Source organism: Dipodomys spectabilis, unplaced genomic scaffold (genome assembly GCF_019054845.1).
Source record: "Dipodomys spectabilis isolate Male_0828 unplaced genomic scaffold, ASM1905484v1 ptg000125l, whole genome shotgun sequence".
Classification (NCBI taxonomy): domain Eukaryota; kingdom Metazoa; phylum Chordata; class Mammalia; order Rodentia; family Heteromyidae; genus Dipodomys; species Dipodomys spectabilis.
The window spans coordinates 18,258,285-18,278,671 of NW_024870802.1; the positions used below are offsets into that span (position 1 = coordinate 18,258,285).

The 20,387-nt window shown below is 39.7% G+C and overlaps 1 protein-coding gene across 2 annotated transcripts in view; it reads right to left on the minus strand.

Moving 5' to 3' along the window:
- Plce1 (phospholipase C epsilon 1) overlaps positions 1–20,387 on the minus strand; it is a 234,927-nt gene that overhangs the window by 146,098 nt on the left and 68,442 nt on the right. For both annotated transcript variants that reach the window (XM_042689538.1, XM_042689537.1), the window contains exon 2: positions 1,377–1,665. In XM_042689538.1, the coding sequence (XP_042545472.1) occupies positions 1,377–1,665 (289 nt within the window). The remainder of the gene's footprint in view (positions 1–1,376; positions 1,666–20,387) is intronic.

The following is a 20,387-nucleotide window of genomic DNA, read 5'->3' on the forward strand; positions in this document are numbered from 1 at the left end:
CCCCATCATTCCTACACTCCCCTGGGCACATAGTGGGTGTCTGATAAGTACAGATTGGTAAACTCTCATGAGGAGGTCCTGCATATAGTGATATGCATAGAAGAAATGCCAGTTCTACCTGCTTATCACATCTTAACTTCCTAGGAATTGCACTGATGGAGAATTCAAAGCTGAGTATGTCTGGAGGTCACATGAGTGCAGAGAAAACTTGAACCCTGTGCATAGGAAAACCACTTACCATGTATAGACTATAAGTACTATGAGGGCTGGACTTAGGCTTTCTTCCCTTCACAAACAAGCAGGGGCTTAAAATGGAATGGGTAAAAGACATGTCTAACCCAGTTTCTCCCCAATAGTGTCTTGGACTTGTGTTCCCATGGTGTGTGTTTTTATTTATTCATATTTTCAAACCAATCCTCAGAAATTAATGTGATTCCGGAAGTCTATCCACTGTGGTACCCAACATAGTAAACAGGCAGGTGGTAGTACTTCCCTTAGGGACGTGTGTGTGCGTGTGTGTGTGTGTGTGTGTGTGTGTGTGTCACACAGGAGGTTGAAGATAAGGAGGAGGGTCACAATCCTGCTAGCCCTGGCTCATTGTGGAGGGACAACTACCCTCCTTGATATAAACAGCCGGATGTCTGAGAGAGCCCTTGGCAGTCCAAATGTACTGGAACACAACACAACTCTGCATGGTCGCTGTCTGGCTGGTAGCTTCCTGCCAGGGAAGGCTGCCAAGGGATCTGTGACAGCTGTACAGTGAAGGAGTCTCCCAGGTCTCTGGTGCACTGCCATTTTTGACCTGCCTGTCTGCTACTCGTGGGAAGTAGCAGGGATATTCAGATGTAGAGGGACCCCCATTTCCATCAGCTTTCAATTTTCATCTCTATGCCTCCCTATCTTGTCCTTTAAGATGGGACTCACTTAGAAGAAGACCCTTGATTCTTCTGGTTCCTAGGAACTATGTATGAACTGTATGAAGTGAGATTTCACTCTGCTCCCACCACTTCTGGTTTTCAAAGTAATCACATGGCCCCGATCACTTACTAAAATATCTTGTTATAGTAATTGATTTATCTCAGAGACAACCAGGAGGAGAAACCACCTGCCTGTATCATTTTGGACAAAACATCAGAGATAGCATTTTAATTTGTCAAAAGAGAAATTTCAAAGTCATAACACTTATAACTTGGAATGTTTATATCTTACAAGAATTTAATAGGAGATTACTACTTTATGTCATCCCCAAGTAGCTATTTTTATTTAAAGTTGCTGATATGTGACTCAATTTTTCATTAGGTAATGCATTTTATGCTACCTCAGATTATTCTCTGAAGGCAAAGACATAAAGTTAAAAGTAAAATTTTACACATTACCTTTCAGCATCATTCGTCCAGTGGATCCTCCAAAAGTACTAAGAAGGCAACTTCTTGCTCCTAAAGAGGTGGTTGCTTCTAGGAGGGAACCGGTGATGTACTGAGATAGGGAAGTCCTTTGGGAGGTGGCACGGAACTCACATGTGGTATCTCGGACACACTGCTTTACACATGGCCAAACATGAATCGTTCCATGGACTGTCTTGGAGGCTGACAATTTTGTGAAGAAATGGAGAAGAGATCCAACTATATCTTCTGTTTCTTCTCTTCTTCTCACTGCATTGTAGATCTGTGAATAGCACAAAGCACAGGAAGTATTAATCTAGTTTCTTAGGAAAGCAAATTAACTTGTTGACAAAATGCCAAGATGACTTATGAAGAAAGAAGGTTCAGTCGCTCTAAGCACAAACACTCTTGAATCCTGGACTCATGCATTAACCTGAACATTCTACAGACACCATTTATTTGGGAAAGCTATGTGTAGTTATGAAATAGGCCATTCAAACAACTCTGCTATCAAACAGAGCACTTAAAGTTGTACCAACCAAAAATACATTCAGCTCAAATTTCTCCTCCTCCACAGGACAGTAAAGCTCTTCTGCAGAGAGACGAGGGCAAATCTTTCCCTCTTGTACTTTAGTTCTCTCCAGAATGAATTTCCCAAAATGCTTTTGCCTAGTGTACCTAGAGAATCTTTGTTCCATGCTCAAAATGAAGTAGTCATGGGGAAGGAGAATGTCTCTTTCTGTCTTGGGCATAATCTTTCAATCTATCAGCTAAGATCACTTTGAATCTTTTCTTCTTTTCTTCCTCCATTGCTGCTCACATCTAAAATGTTGACAGTTCCTTTCCCACTTCTCCTGACCTGTCTCTGTCACTTTCCTGAGTTCCTCTTTCCTTAGGATCAAGAATGATCTCAAGAAGATTGGACTATTAGGGCAGGTTCACAACTATGTCTCCAGTCAACTTTACTTGCTAAATATGCTTAATATACACTCTGCTCTGTGAAAGGCATTGTGTCAAAATACACAGAGCAGGAAGGTGGAGAGTGAATAACTTTATAATACATTGAAAGCAGCATAAACAACCACAGTGAAAGCTGTTGAATCAATAGAGGGGAAGAAACAAGGAAAAAGAAATAGGCTCTGTTGGGGGATGAGTACTAGAAAGAAGGAGTTAGGCTGATAGTCCTTACTTACACTATACCCAGAACTGTAATACTATCCAAATTTTGCAAGCCATAACTAGATTTCTACTCTGCTTTCCTCTGCTGCTGACATATTCTTGCTGTGAGGAGGCAGAGTGTGAATTCTAAGCTTTAGTTTAATGCCGTTAAATTTCTTGTGGCCAGTGTACTGATGATATGCTGAGATACAACCTAGGCTTTGGTGCCTGGTAAGTAGGGCTGTAGACCTGCCTCTGCCTTGATCAGCTAGAAAACTGATCACAAACGTGAGCAAGTAACTTGAATGTTCTGAGACAGTTTCCTCCCCTATAATATGGGGCTAATAACACTTCCTTCTGAAGGATGTTTGTGGGATAATCTAAGACAACACATGCCTGAGTAATGACACCCATTGTTATAGTACAAGTCTACAGAAGAGCACATATTTTCTTTACTTTCAGGTTGTATAAACACGGGAAGAAAAAAATGGAAATTCAGTGTTGTGGAGGTATGACCAAGCTTTTTATGTTTCTAGATTATATCATCCTCACTTCATAAGTCCTTCAGAAGTTATGGTCTAGAGGTTTAAGAACAATGATCTCCCCTGAGGCTTGATGGCTAAGGAAAGCTTTATAGAGAAAGCAAGGGATGATGTGAGCCTGGGAAGGCAGCCATGGCTATAACAGGTGCAAATCAGGATGGAAGCTTAAGCAAAGGGACAAGGAAATGCACAATACATCTTACAGATAGCAAGTTGTACAGGGTGTTTACAGAAGACACTGAGTAGAGAGAATGAATGGGCAAGAAGGAAAGGCAGAAGGCATGATGAAGGACAGCTTAGACCATTAAAGCCAAGAGCTTCAATCCATCAGAGGTGAGCAACCCCTATTGCATTTTGTTGGTTTGTTTTTAGTAGATGAATAATGGTTAAAAAAAAAAAAAGGTTTACTTTGCAAAGACTAATACGGAGACAGTTACTGATGAGTTGCCTATGTCCTTTGCTTGCCAAGCAGTCCCACAGGCCCGCTGTGCCCGTTCATTGCTTTATGCTTTCCACCGTCCACATCTTACCTTCATAGATTACCAATAAATTCTTCAGCCCTTATCCAGCTGCTCCAACATGTTTTCCCTCAAAATAGTAGATCTACCAGGGAATTGCAGGACCTAAGGACTCCTTGATCACAGAAGCTTGAAAACATAGTAACTCTCCCTGCTTTGGAGATTAATAATGCATAATAGAATACTAAGGATTATTAGAAGGGTTAAAGAAATGTATTTTATTTTAATTAAGTGAGGAATCCTCATGTTCTTTGATCAAAGATTTATCTTTCAAAGCACACTTTTCCTACAAAGTATTGTTCTGAATAACTTGCAATAATCTTCTCTTATTCTCATTTCCTTGACCTCTGTGGAAGCTGTGAAATACACAACCCCATCCTCTTGCAGTCCTCCCTCTCATCCTCTCACTTGTGCTGTGCTTCCCCTTTCATTCCCAGCTTTGGGGATAGTAATAATGCACTAGAAGAGGGCCAGTGAGTGCTTCACATGAGGAAGACAAAAACTGATGGCCTGAGCCAGCCTCTGGCTGGCTTTGTTATTTGCTTAATTAATGGAAATTTAGTGATAGTAATCCAAGTAAAGCCTTGAAAACTATTTTGTGCATTGGACCTTGCTGTCTCTTACTGCTCTGGGGACTTTGCAACAACTACAGTTTGAAGAATACTAAGTGGGCCAGGGTTCTTGGCTGCCAGCAGCTAAATACACAATAGGATCATCCTAGCTTCTAGATCCTACAATGCACTACCATAGTGCATGAGAGGGTCAGGCAGAGATCAGTTGTTCCAGACTGGAGGACTACCCAACCAATTCACAGACTAATGGACTACATAATGTTATGGAAAGGCACTATAATGACTAATATGCTGTTGCTAGTGATGTACTGGACACAATGATAAATGTTCTAATTCCCTAACATTGACCCCACATACTAACTCTATGAGGATGATTTCATTCTACAGATGGAAAAAGAATGGAGAAATATAGAGAGGGCAACCTTACACAGTAAGATTGCACAGTAAGATTACACAGTACGATTAAAAACTATTTCTTCAACTGTGAATTAACTTTATCCATTGCATGTACCTGGTCACATCCATGGCTCAATAGTGGGATTCAAGTTCTCATCATTATTTGGCAAGGGATTAAAGTGATGTTTTTACACTGCTGTTGTTATTTTTTTTATTCAAGATAGTTCCTTTCATGGTAACCCTAAATGACTTTTGAAAATAGTCATGTTATGACTAATGAATGACCAAATATGTTTCCTTTATATGGAGATTTATGATTTTAAATTACAAAGCAACCCCACCCCCACAAAAACATTGTTCCACTTGATTAATGTGGTAATAGAAGGTGCTGAAAAGAAGACAGACCACTGCATTACATGGGCCAATATTTTTTAGATAAAATCAACATGTCACAACGTAGCAACCAAGCTTGATAGACAGCTATATATTCATTCATTCACTTAATACACTATGCCAAGCCCAATTGCTGGGAATCCAACAGTGAGCAAGAAGAACTTCATTTTATTGGGAAGATGGACAAGTAAATTAATTAAAAGTAAGAAATTGTCGACTAGGCTATGGTAGACCATTTGCTCAATATATGTGAGGTCCTGGGCTAAATCCCCAGAACTGCAAAAAATGGTTATTACCAGTTTATTTTACATAATATATAACAGTAATTATTATATATAGCCAAGATATTTTTTGGATGTAGATCCTACATGTCTTACTTAAGTTATTAAAACTGAAAAAACAAGAGTCAGGGATTCTCCAACTGATCATTGTTATATTTTTAGAGATGTAAGACTTATGCAGTATGATCAATGCTGTAATCAGAGCTCCTCTGGAGCTCTGGGGACTGTGAATGGATCCTCTGCATGGAATTCTATTCCTCTTATTACAGCAGGTACGTGGGATGACATGGCTCTGGAGTGGTCTGAGAAAATGGCCTTAATATTATGAAGCTGTTTGAGGAAAGGTGAGTAACTGTTACACAACACTTGTGGAAGCACAGCAACATGTACAGTTCCTTGTGACCCAAAATAGGGGGCTTCCTTGCAAAAACCAGCATGGAATATGGAGTTCAAACTAAACAAAAGAAAGCAAAGATACCAAGGCTAAAAAGATGGATGTGAAGCTAGAGACTTTAATACTCTGAAAGGCATGACGCAGTCAGACACATTTTCACAGTACCCATGTAGGAAGAAATTTCTCCCCTCTATACCACTAGAAGAGGCTTTGTCTTCACTTTACACCTAGGTACTGTCAGGAGGAGTCAATTTTATACTAGGCTTTAAAAGTTCTTTCTGAGATCAGTTATAGGAAATTATGATGTTGTAGATCTGGTGGCTTATCTTCTAAGATCTTTCAATAAAAAAAGGCTTGTTACTTAGGGAGTCCACTGATTCCATGATATAATCACTGTAACATTTATAGAGTGCTGACAGTGAACTGGGAATTGAACACTGAGATATGATTTCATGTAAGACTCAGAACAGCTCAAGGAAAAGGACCTTCTATAATCAAAACTAAGATACTTTTGTATACATGGCTAGGACTTAGCATCAGGCTTCTCCAACTCTATACCCTATCTCTAAGTATCAAGCTGAACTACTAGGAAATCTCCAACAGCTCTTGCCCAATGTTCTTGAATTTAACAGGAAGGGCCAGCCAGCATGGTTTTTTTTCAGGTTACTATTCTCTGATCTTCACTTCCTTGCCTTCTTAAGTAGGGTAGGAAGGCATTAATAAACCTTAATTTTGATCATTATTTTGACTACCATTCTATATAGTACTGTTAGGTTCTCTTGTTCCCCTTTCTCTTGTCAGTTTTATTCAAAATCAACTATCATTTCTCAGTAGTGATTATACATCTGTAACTTTTATCCTTCTCACAATGAGGATTTTTAAGTGCTCTGTGCCAGAAAGACAATCACATTTATTTTAACTGTGCAAACCCTAAGTTAACAGATAGACTCAAAGAAGGGTCCTCCCTCTTGGCATGAGGTATAGGCACTTTGTGCTATGGTTTCAAATCCCATTAAACCGGTCTCATAGACCCCTCTTCTAACTTCTAGAATATAGAAACAGTGCTTTAGAAGATTGAAGATGCCAGAATTTTGCTTTCTGATGGGTTTCTATGTGGGTAATCAAAAGGCAATGATCTAAGAACCACCAAATTTCCCAGGCATCAACAAAAATAATGAGGCTGTTAGAGGGGTGGCAGCTGAGGCAGTTTGGAGACCCGGTGGCAGGGATGGGGAGCCGGATTTTGGCAGCAGGCGGCGTTTCCTCTGCTGTTCATTCCACATTCCATTCCAGTGCCTGTGTGGAGAATTCCATTCTACTGAGAGTATTCAGACCATGCACAAGACACTGACCAAACACAACTCTAAAGAGCCAAAAATAAAAGCTTTGCTAGGACCAGGCCAGTTAACTAGAGCTGTGCCACCAGCTCCTGGAGGAAATAAGTTGAACCTTTATTACTTCAGGAACCATTTAAGGAGGAGTGTGTGAGGATGTCCTAGGACAATTGATAATCTGGGAACTTCACAGCTACAGATGCCCTCCCACACAACTTCATTCAAGCCACAGTGTACCTTTCCGTCAAAGTTTTGCCTCCTACATGTATCTTTTCCTGAACTCTATCAAGAACTAATCACGTATTTTTTCCAGGGCTCCAAATTGCATGGTAACACGTCCTGTGCAATGCATAAATCTCTTCTTAGTTCCATTACAGGAAGTGAGTGTCCACCAGAGCAGGGGCCATGTGGGAACACTTTGTTCCCAGCACAGAGGATACTGCAGGCAGTAGAGAAAGGGACAATAGAAAAATAATTGGAGCCTAACAGTCATGAGCCTCAGAGTAGGAGCCCCGAGCAGTAATAGCAGTATCACCTGAGCTGGTTAGAAATTCATTTGGGGAGCCCAATCCTAGACCAACTGAATCAAAAATTCTGGGACTAGAACCCAGAAATCTGTGTTGAGCCAGCTCTCCCTGTGATTCTGACTCCTGCAAACATTTCAGGACTACTCCAAAGGACTTGAAGGAGAACCTCCCACTTATGATTATAGCTCTCAGGTGATCCATCCCATCAGCACCCAGGTTATCTCCCTTCTAGAATGGGAACCAAAGATGTCAGAACTGAGGGCCTATTCATCCTTTCATTCTTCTAAGAACCTAGTTCAGAATTTAGTATAGAGCAAAACTAGCAAACACTCATTGAAGATAGGAGCATTTACACACACATACATACTCACATACACACACAATCCTTGTGGCTGTGAATTTAACATGCTTTCTATAAAGGAGGCTTCTATCTTAATATCTGCAAAGGCACTCATCTGAGATACTAATTCTTTCTGTTAGTGTCTATCAACTGTATAAAGTGAGGAGGTTCCTGTGATATTTCCATTCATGCACACAATGTACTCTGACCAAATTCAACCCACCACTATTCTCTCTTGTCCCTGTATCCCCTCCAGCTTAATCAGAATTACTATACAGATGAATCATGTCATGTCTTAATGAAAAAACCTGGCTGCCAAGGAAGCCTCTTGAAATGAAAAAATCAAATCAGGACAAATGGATAATGTTGTTAGGTCTGTAATGTCAGGCCATCAGTTAGGCCCACGGAAGGAACTGAATGGCTTCAACTGCCAGGCTCCCTTGCATCTCTAAGGAGCAATGGGCCAGCTAATGAATCACAAGGGGACAAAGCCCCTGCAAAGACAAAAGCAAACTTTGGGAAACCCCGTGTATCTGCCATCCCTAGCTCAGAAGCGCTGTGGCAGTGTGCTTGCTAAGCTATATACATGGGAGGGAAAGGAAGCTTCTGCCATTCTCTGCTTGGGCTGCTGCATGTCTATAACAGGTGGAAGGGACAAAGTCAACCTACAGGAACGGGCTGTTTGTTCCCTGTGCCCCACCCCCTCACTGCCTCAATTCCTGCTCACCTTGTCCCACTCTCTTCCTACCTCCCTCAGCCTGGCTGGAAACAGCCATGCCTGCCTCGGTTTCATAGTCCTGAAGACCCCTTCTGCTCAGGCCATTGCTTCTGGATTAATGCTGTTTTCTCCCCAGCTTTTTTTTTTTTTAGGTGTACTATCTATTTTCCCCTTTTCTTTTAAGTTAAAATATAAACACACATATGTGTAGGGTAAAATTAAGCTTTCGACATATGTAAATAATGTATAATGACCAAGCCAGGGACATCAGCTTCCTATCTCTTTATTTAAGTGCTTAGAGACTTTGGGTTCCTCTCTTCATCAAAAATATATGTATATAAAACCAACTATAAATTCTTGATGTATAGTAAGTTATTGCTAATTAAAGTCACACTATTGTGCTTTAGTACTGCAGAACTTATTTCTCCTATTCAAATGTATTTTAGTAGTGTTATCCAAACTCCTTCTGTAACTTCTACACCTACTCTTCCTAGCCTCTATAACTACTAGTTCATTCTCTTTTCTCCACATATGAAAGAGAATGTGTTATTTATCTTTCTATGCCTAGTTTATCTAACATGATGTTGTCTTCCAGTTCCATCCATCTTAATGCAAATGACAGGATTTTATTCTCATTTATGGCTAAATAATGCTTATATATATATACATTTATATATCCTCACACTATATTTTCTTTGTCCATTCATCCATCAGTATGAAGGAGCTGAGGGAGAGTACAGTAGGTGTATAGTTCCAGCTGATAGGACAATCCTAGGGCTTTGAAGGCAGAAAAGGGCAGCCTCTGACAGCCCTGAGCAGGGGTGCCCACCCAGGTGAATCTTATGAGAAGCATAGACTTGCACCCACAGCAATCTGTATGAAGTCTGGCTGTACTTGAATTCCTGAAAGAGAAGAAATCTATGCCTGAGAAAGTCTTGGTTGTTTGGGCCTCTGCTCATTCATTCATTCAACAAATATTCGTTGAATGACTACTATTTAGCAAAAAGCATTCCAGGAGCTGGAGACAAAGTATTGAATAAAATAGCTATTATTGGGCTGGGAAGGTGGCTCTGGCTGAGTGCTTGCCTTTCATGCATGAGGCCCTGGGTTTGATTCCTCAGTACCACATAAGCAGAAAAAGCTGGAAGTGGTGCTGTAGCTCAAGTGGTAGAGTGCTAGCCTTGAGCTGAAGAGCTGAGGGACAGCACCCAGGCCCAGAGTTCAGGCCCCATGACTGACCAAAAAAAAAAAAAAAAAAAAGCTTTAATTTATCCTGAAGAAAGTTACCAATAATGAATAATTCTAGTACAGAATGTGATTCTTTAATGTATGAGCACACCATGCTTCCACAGGACAATCTTAGAAAGTCACGGAAGGGGTCCAGCACACAATCCTAATCCCATAACACTTTAATACCTGATCTTAATCAAGAGACAGGCAGGAGCATTGCAAAAGTTTTTTTTTTAACTTCCTTAAATATATTCTTCAGATTTCGGTTTAACAACACAAATATACATATTTATGCAACATAAATATATATATATAAATGCATACTAATAAAATTAGGATAATTAATTTTCCATCTCCTTATCACTGTGTTTGGAGCCTCTGTATTCCTGTCTTATTTATAAATATACCTGTTAGGTAATTGTAAACTCTAATTACCTTCCTGTACCAGAGAAATGATAGGTCTCATTATAGCTATCTAACTGAATTTTGGTACTATTATCCAATCTCCTTTCTCCCTTCCCACTTCACAACATCTGGTAATCACTTTTATTTTCATATTGGCTTTCACATCTACATATGAAAGAAGATGTGGTATTTGTCTGTCTGATTTGTTTCACTTAAGATAATATTTTCCAGTTCCATTAATTTTGCTGAAGATGATAGGATGTCAATCAAATTCCATTACACCATATTCTCTTTACCCATTCATCCACTGAAAAGACTTCAAATTTGAGGCTATCTTGGACTACACAGTATGATCCTGTCTCAAAAAAGATAATGAAGATATACCTAAAACACATTATAAAGACAATAAAAGCTGGCCAGGCAAATCTGAGAATGGATGAGAAAGATAAGAAACATCCTAAGCAGAGGGAATATATGTGCAAAAGAACTCCATCTGGTTGAAGCTGATACTGAATGAGGAGTCTAGACAGAGCTAGGTAGGTCAGTCCTATGATCCCATCTACTTGGAAGGTAGAGATCAGGGAGATCACAGCTTGACACTAACCCAGGAGAAAAGTTAGTAACACTCATCTCAATAAATACATGGGTATGGTGGCATGTGCCTGTGAACCTAGGAGGCCTTGGGTAGGATCATGACTTAAGACCAGCCACACACCAAAATGTAATACCTACTTGAAAAATAAATAAACCAAATGGGAGAGCACTAGCCTAGGAAGTGTAAGAGCTTGAGTTCAAATTTCAGTGTCCCAAACATACAAACAAACAAGTAATTAGACTGGGAAGATAAAATGGAGCTCTTCCTTAGAAATGGATGGAATTATGCCTAGAACACTTTGTGCTCCTCAGATACTTTCTGAGCAAACTACCATCTCAGTGCAGCTGTAAATTGTACAGGTGAGGATCTCCTCACCTTCCACAGGTATTGTGCTAAGTACAGAAGGTGTGAGTTAAACAAGATTGCTTCTGCTGTCGAGGTACCAATGGGATGAAGATGATTACTTCTAAAATTTCATATAATTTGAAAGTTTCTATATTATTTAAAAAAAAAAAAAAAAACAAGGAAAAGAGACAAAGTTACCTAAAGCCTATCAATGTAACAACTTCAAGAGAGATCCCACAGGGTAGGCTGAGTCTGAAAACTTTACAGATCTGAAAAGTGATGGATCTCCAAGGAAACGTTTCTACCACTGGGAGAAAGATAAGGTAATAGGATTCTATAATATTGGGAAACTATAAGAAAGAAACAGATCATGGCATTAGAACTATACTCAAGTTTATGAGGATGAGTCAGAAACTGCTTGTCCCCACAGGTTACACTTCTGACCTGTTACAGAGGCTCTCAGCTATGTGTGTGCATTAGTGCAGTGCATGTGTTCAGGGATGGGATCATACTGAGAGACTGAAGGTCAAAGACAACATTTGTGACCTTCTGAGGGGTCAGGAATATGAAAAAGCTTTTACTTTCTCTCTTAGCTATTAGATAAGAAAGACGGTGACCCTGAACCTCATGAAAATCACAAAAAAAACTCTATACAACCCTAAAGTTGATCAAAACTTAAAAGTTTAAGGTAAAAAAATATATATTTAAAGCAGAGTATAGGGCATGCCTGCAATCCCAGCACTTGGGGGGATGATGCAAGAGGACCATGAGTTTGAGATCAGCTTGGGCTGCATAGCAAGATCTATGGCAAAAAAAAAAAAAAATCCATAAAACACAACGACAGCAATAAGAAAAGAAAAAGGAAGAAAAAAGGAAGGGGTGGGGACAAATAGCAACAACAAGCCAATCCTACAGAGTCAAGTATTGTAATGTTCTCTCACATTTGTAGAAGATGGAGTAAAAGGGAGACCAGGTCATGAAAGTGAAAAGGAGATGGAAAAAGAAATGGAATGGAGGGGATTAGAAAAGGCAATTAGATGTGTAAACATGATTATAGCACATTATATAAAGGTATGGAAACATCCCAATAAAACCCTTACTTTATACAATATATGCTAATTTAAAAAACTACTGTGTAAAAATTTCAAAAGTAAAAAATTTAAAAATAATAAACATAAGCAATTCCCCCCAAAAAAACTTTTTTTAAAGGTAAGGTAAATATTTTTTTAAAAAAACCTAAATTACATTCTAAAAAAGCAGCAATTTAGCTCTTACGTTTTATCATTTTTAAAGCTTGTTCTGTTGTCTCTACGGAGCTTAAGGTTTTTCTTGGCTATCAAAACAAAGAGGTCTTTTGTTGAAAGAATCAGGCGGCAGTGTTTGGTGAAAAGATTATATATAGAATAATGGTATGAAGCTCTATTATGTAAAAAGAAAAAAAGAGTAGCCTTAAGAGCTTTCCCTGTCTCCAGATTCTCAAGATTTCTTGCAACAAATTAAAATGCTATTGTCTTCCTCTTTGACAGAAACATAACCAATTGTGTGCAGTCATTAATTTTCTAAAACCTTATAAAGAACACTATGCAGGAGTGATCATACATAATTAAAGACAGCAGCGACAGGTGTACACATGTACTTTAGCAACTGCCAACCCAAGGGGTTGAACCATTTATGGGTGTTTCGAAGACTTTCCCTCCTTGTTATTACCCTCACCAATCCAGTATTTATGGAACGGTGTATTGCATACAGTTGAAACTCATGAAATGTTCCTTGAACTGATCTCAGATGACCCAAGACATCTGCACCCCAGGCAGGAAGCACACGGAGAAGACAGTACATACAGGGTTTGCCTTGAGTCCCTGGGCTGAGTTAGCTAAATGCAGGGATAGGAACACCAAGCCTCCTTCCCAGTAAATAAAAACCAAAGAAAACACTGTAAATGTGCTGATCTGGAAGAAGGGGCCCTTGAATAGGGCTACACTTCTGCTTACATCCAAGTCATTTCTGCAGCTGGTTTGGATATCCATGGGTACCTTTTCAGAAGCAAGTAAAATTCAGTGAAAGGTTCTGTCACATAGAAGTCAGACACTTTTTGCTCACTGGGCATCTCCTCCCCACTATTGGTTCCCTCAAAATCTTCTGCCTTTATGATAAGAATCTTAATCTTGCTTAGCCATTCACTTCATGTGAAGAGAGGAAGGAAGCTCTTCCTGAAGAGAGGAAGGGAGCTCTAGTAGTTACACTCCTGATGCAGGGATGAGCATATCTTGACTCTTGCTTATTTGTGCTGTAAGAATGATGATGATTTGCTACAAAACAGGAGGGAGAGATCAAGGGAACAGAGTAGAACAGCTGGGAAACTGGGCTCTGAGAAGTTAGGGTTTGGGGATAAAACTTAGAGCTTACCCTTTTTTTCCCTTCAAATTAACTTTTCATTTTCTTCATCTTGCAGCTATGGAGAGGCAAATGATCTCTTTTAGAAGTTGGATCCTGTTTTGTGCTAGGAAGGAGGGCCTGGCTCTCCCTGGCTGAGTGAACTCAGGGTTCCATCAATTCAAGCAACAGGTCTCATCACAAGCTCTTCTACTCTCACGATCCTAAAACTCCAGAGTTGACTCAGTCACCTTTTTCTGTCAATACCAAAGATCCTTCTGCACTTCCAACATCAGTCAGAGGCTACATATATGGTTAGACAATCATGGTTATTACTTTCAGATAGAGACATAAAGAAAAAAAAACCAACAGCTGTATGTAGTATTAGCACATAAGAGAACAAATAGGATTTCGATTCTGAGCAGATAAAGAACTAAGATGTGTGGGGGCAGGGGGTGGGTAGGATGAGGGATCTGTAAGGAAAGAATTGCAGAGAGAAACTTCTAAAGCTGGAGGGTAAATGGAGGTAGGGTGGGGAGGAGGCTAGAGGACAGTGTGTCTGAGGTAAGTGTGATGGCAAGATGTCCGCTCTTCAACCCAGTTAAGAGAGAAGCACAATTATCACCCTTCATCACTGCCCTGTGAAGTGCCCACTGATCAATCAATTACTCACATCTGATTCATCCAGTGCCTTTCTGAAGACCAGCGTGGCAGAAAAACAAGGGCAAGTAAGAGGGAACGTGAACTAAACAGAGGATAATAAGTGAGAAAAGAAAGAGTCAAGCAACTGGAGCTCTAGGAGTTCAGCACTGGGAACAGACTATGCTGGGAATAAGAACTATTGGGTGTCTGGGGTTGTGAAGAGGCAAACAAGACAGTGTGTAATGAGCGTATTGCATCACGAAGTCTAGGGACAAAGAAATAAGGAAAGAACAGCTATACAGCAAACTCGCCATTGTTTGGGAGTAACATGAAGATTATAATGGTAACCAAAGCTACTACATTTAAATCTTATGAGGCTCAAGAGGTTTTTTGTTTTTGTTTTTTCTTAGTGTACTGTATGCAGTTCTTTCTTTGTTCTTTCATTCCCTCCCCCACTTTGACTTACCCCTTGTTGTCAGTTTTTTTGATTTCGGTACCCTTTATATTGTATATAAGTTTATCTGATTTGGGGAAGGGAAGGAGGATCACAGAAATGGGAGACAAAGGGCAAAGTCTGAACCAATGCAACAGTGATACTCACAAGACACTATGTTGGAAATGAACTTTACAACTTGAAGGGGAGAAGGTGGGGGGAAGGAAATCAGAAGAAAACAAAGGAGAGGGGTAACAGTATCCAAAAAGAAATGTACTCACTAACTTACTTATGTAACTAACCCCTCTGCACATCACTTTGATGATTAAAACAAACAAAGAAATAAATACCTTTAATGAAAAAAAAAACAAGAAGTATGTCAGAAGTCAGAGCAGAAGAATTATGGGAAAATCTTCAACTGAGGTGTGATGGGCTGAGCTGAGGGTAATGCATTCATAAGGATAAAGAGCTGCTGATTCTCCTGTACAAGATTTGGATTAGAAATGAGCCTATCAGCCTTAGATCCTGATGGACACTGTTGCCTTTCCTTCTCTATCTCTGCACATCACAATGTGTTCCCCCTACCCTCAGAAAGGAAGGAAAAAGCCAGGGTATCTAATTTTCTCCTACTTTGGGGAGAAGAAGAGGTCAAAGAGAAGGATTTTCATTCTACCATCCATACACAAGCTTACTTTTCATTTCAGGAGGCTTGATGCTAACTTTCCTGATCTTTCCAAGGTTGGGATATTCTGCTCCGTTGGGACTTCACTATAACTGCAAGGAGTTTAGGGTGGGAAAGCAGGTCCTGAGTAGGCTTTCCACTTCTCCCAGGTCAGGGGGTCAGATGGGATGGCAGGCCCTATAGTATTCCTACTCACAAACCAGATGAGGAGAAATGCCCATCCAGACAGGCATGTATTTGTGCATTCTGCAAATCTCACATAGTCTTTGAGCTTTGCTTGGATCCAGTTATGGACCAACAATAAATTTGGAGTCCTTCACACAGTCAGAAGAGCTCAACAGCCTCTCCTAGCCCATCCTTCTAGATGCACCCTCCATAGAGCCCTAGTCATTTCTGTTATTTAACTACTCATCCCCTCAGCACACTTGAGCTTTGCCTTCCGCCTTCCCCCCCCCCCCACGCTGTCATCTTCACCCTCATATCATTGATTCCCATTCTTTAAGGTGGTCTTAATTTCACCACTTATGTTCACAGTTCCATTCGGTATACCTTGGTTTCAACGTGGTAAAACTGGGGTAACAATGTGATGACTACTTGAATCAGTCGATGAAATCGATTGGCCTGAACCCAGTGAGATTCATAAAGATCTTGTCTTTTTCTCAGCCATGTATGCTTCAGACATCTCATCACTCTATTCTGGTAAAACCCTCTTAATACTCAGAGCTATTTGGACTACAGGTAACAACTAACTGCCTCCAAGCAGGGTTTGTTTTATTTTGTTCTTAGTTACTGCATCTATTTTAAGTTCTGTCATTTTTTGAAAGGAATGGGTATACTGTACAGTTTTTTCTCAGCTGCTCCTAATTCATGTATTCAGTGTTGGGACCTCCCTACAAAGGGAAACAAAACGGCAGAGCTGGGATATAGCTCAATGGCAAAGAACTAGCAAGTGCAATGCCGTGGATTCAATCCCCAGAGCAAAAAAAAAAAAAAGTAAAAAAGACAAAAAAAATACAGTTAAAAAGACAAAACACTTTTCTAATTTGGGGAGGGGAAGGGGATAAAATGCTTAAATAGGGATACAGGCTGACCTACTGTAACAATGAGATATACAAGACAGTATGTTGAAAATGAACTTTACAACTTGTGGGGGGGGGAGGGAGAAGTTGGGAGGGAGGAGTTGGGAAGGAAGGGCTGGTAGGGGAAAAACAAAGGAGGAGGTAACAATGCTCCATAAGAAATGTACTCATTACCTTACTTATGTAACTGTAACCCCTCTGTACACTATTTTTATAATAATAAAAGTATTTAAAATAAAAAAATAAAAAAGACAAAACAGCAGCTATTCTAGGATATAATTCACATTCCATACAACTCATCTTCTGGAAGTGTACAGATCAGTGGAGTTAAATATACCTGAAGACTTGTTCAGTAATCAGCACAATCAATTTCAAATCATTTCAGTCACCCAGTAGAGGTTATTTTCCATTTTTTTCCAGCCTCCTAGATCTAAGCAGTCACTAATCTACTTTCTATCTCTCTAGGTTACTTCTCTGGGCTTTTCATAGAATCTTCTGTCTTCAAGGGGCCCAAACTCTTCTCTATAGACTTGTCATAATTTCTCCAAAAACACTTGAGCCATAGAATCATGCTAAAAGTAAAGTCTCAATGTTACATTGAATGAAAACCAAAAAAGGAAATCAATCAGGTTAAACTTATTTTTAACATTCCATCCTTTAGGTTGTTTTTTGTTTTTGTTTTGTTTTGTCCAAAGCAAGATAGGGAAATAAGTCAGGAGATGAAGTGATGTGTCTCTGTTTTTCCAAGGCAGAGAGAAGCAGTGTTGTAACCCCTAAAGTGAAATTCTAGTACAGCAGTTCTCAGACCTGATTGTGTCTTAGAGTCATCTGCAGAACAAAACTCACTAAGGCTTAACCCTAGCCCGTTGCATACACCATCCCTCAAAAACAACTTATCAGTCTGGGGTAGGACCCACAGAACAGTATCTTTTAAACATTCCCCCAAGTGATTCTGTGAGCAGCAGGGTTAAGAACTCTTGTTCCAGTGGAAACAAGAATCCTGAGCAATAATGATTTGTTGAATTCCAGCCATGCCCAGCATGATACACAGCCAAAGTTTTCGACTCTGTCTTTGGGGAAATGAATCTCTGAATTTTAAAGAAAGCAATAAAACAGAATATTCATTTCACAAAAATTTTCTTTATAGCCAACATTGCTGTCAGACTGAGCCATGTGAAATTGCTGATACTTGACTGCCTGGGACCAATAAAAATGGAAATTTTATGTTACTTCACTTAATTTTATTTCATAAAATGAGATATAGATACATAACATAAAAAATATTCAGTCTGAATCACTATCTTGCTAACCCCCTCTTCATTTTCTTTATGCTTCCTTTTTTTTAAAAAAAGCATTTAAAACATTACCAAATATATATCTCCAGCAGAGGGTGGAAAAGAAATTAACCCATGAGGAAGACATAAACATGAAAATTCACAAACTAACAAAGAAGAAACCCACTCTTGTAGAGACAACCTCTACTTTTTGTACATGTTATCTCTAGAAAACACATCATAAAATATATTGTCATAAAGCAAGATATATTTTCCCATAGGAAAAATTTTATGATTCAGATTGTATTCCTGACTAAGCCTCATATAAATCAGAGATATGATCAACAACAGGTCAGGAAAGCAAAACTACCACAGCCATAAACCTCTATAAACATTTACAATCATAAACATATTATTCAAGAAGTATAAAAGGCCAAAATAATATATTATCCATTTATCATTATACTGTCATTTTGAAAGGCAACTGGGCAATATTCGTCAAAATTCAGTAAGTGCACATTCTTGGATCTTCTTCTAGATAATCTTTTCCTACAGAAAAATCGCAGGTCTCTTTGCTTCCTCCCCAAACCAATAAATAAATATGAATATCTCAGTGTCAACACCCACACCCACACAGTTTGCTGGGGCTCTCCAGCCTTCCTTCCACCCCCTGATTCAAGGTCCTGCTCCTTCTACCAGCAAGCTGAGAGCTTGCCCCAGGCTCCAAGGACAACCTTACTCCCTGTCAGAAGGAATTTAAGGAGCTTTAGCTCTCTGGTGCAGGCTCCACAATGTCTAGTCAACCGCAGTTCTGCTTTCATTCTCCTCTCAGGCTGAGAATTTGATTTCTACCTCCTTCCTGTGACCCAAACTTCTGGTGCCTCAGTCCTGACGAACTTCATCGCTTGCCAGACCATTTCCTCACACTGCACTTGCCCACAAGTGGCTGCTCCCCTCCCAGGGAATTGGCCCTGCAGTGGGAAGGGTAAGAATTACCTCTTGCCACACTTTTCTGCTACCAAATACTTCTGTGTCAGTTAGCATTTAGTTTAATGCATGAGTGAGTGAATCACCAGATTTCATCATCTCCATTATGGTATACAACTCAACAGCTATTGCTACCTTGAGCTGGGTTTCCCAGGGGAGCAGGCATTTAGGGAAGTATCAGTACATCATTCTAGAACAGTACTTCTCAACCAGTAGTTTTGTGCCCCTCTGCCTCAGGACACATTCGGTCATGTGTGTGGACATTTCTGGTTGTCATCACGAGCACAAGTTACTGTTCTAATGATCCTGCTAAACATCCTGCAGTGCCCAAGGCCAATCTCACCACTAGTTGAGGTACAGAAATCCTGTTCTAGAAAAATCTCAAGAACTTTTGTCAGTGTTACAAGCAAAAACAGAAAGGAAAGTGGCCCTCAGACAAGGATGACACTTCTGCCTTCAGTAAAAAACGAACAACAAAAACAAACCTTTCCCTCTCTAACCATCAAAACACATCCTCGTGATAGAAAAATAAAAAAATAAAGACAGCTGGGCGCTGGTGGCTCACGCCTGTAATCCTAGCTACTCAGGAGGCTGAGATCTGAGGATTGCAGTTCAAAGCCAGCCCGGGCAGGAAAGACTGTGAGACTCCTATCTCCAATAAACCACCAGAAAAACCGGAAGTGGCACTGTAGCTCAAGTGGTAGAGTGCTCGCCTTGAGCTGAAGAGCTGAGGGACAGCACCCAGGCCCAGAGTTCAAGCCCCACAACCGACCAAAAAATAAATAAATAAAATAAAGACAACTGAAAGATCAGAGATGATGTCCTGATTACTGGATGTTTTCATGTAGCTGTGATCACATTATATATAATGTGGACTCTGTTCATCTAACATCAGGTATTAGTCAAGCTTTCCTGCATATTACTAGAAGCTCTATAGACTTCATTTGAATTGCTCTGTGAGATACTTTCCAATGATCAAGTCTCAGCACAATGAACAAGTGCTGTTTTAGTGTAAATTTAAATCATTCCCAGGTTTTTACTGTTCCCAGGTTCCCAAAAGCTGTGATGACAGACACACATACACATATACACACACATGTATATATGCATAAAACTATTTCTGCATGTGTGATTAATTTCTTGATGACCCTTAGATGAAGTATACTCCTGGTAGCATTATGAAAGGAAAACAGGATTTGCCAATGCATTCTACCTAACATCAAAGTACATGCGAAACACTGCCTTGAACCCCAGGCTCTGCTTTACTCTAAAAACATACATGGAATCTACAACCTCACATGTATCCATTTGAGAATCAAACGGGACAGGAAAGAAAAGAAAAAAATCCATCCCAGAACTTTCTGAATTAAGCACTGTGGGGGATCGTGAGAACAAGAATAAAAGGTCTTGTGATTTTTGGCACACAGAAACAAAGTGAGTATGTCCTTAAGATGGCAAGCTTTGTTGGCTACAGGCAACACGATTTTATTTAAAATATCTTTCTGGAGTCTTTAACTCTCATTTTCACATTGGAAACAGGAAATGTTTCTCTCTCTTCTCCATTCTCCCTGCTTTACCTTTTTAAGCTAAATTAAATCTTTGCTAAAACTCAAAAAAATTAAAAATAAAATGTATTTCTTTTACGTATAAGACAACTTTCTATTCATTCAGCATTTTCGCTATTTTCTAAATTTTATTTTTGGTAATATTTTCTCTATCTTAGGTATTTGTTTTGGCTTTCTGAAATGCAATAAATTTGACAAACATTTTAGAAGTTATTTGTTGGT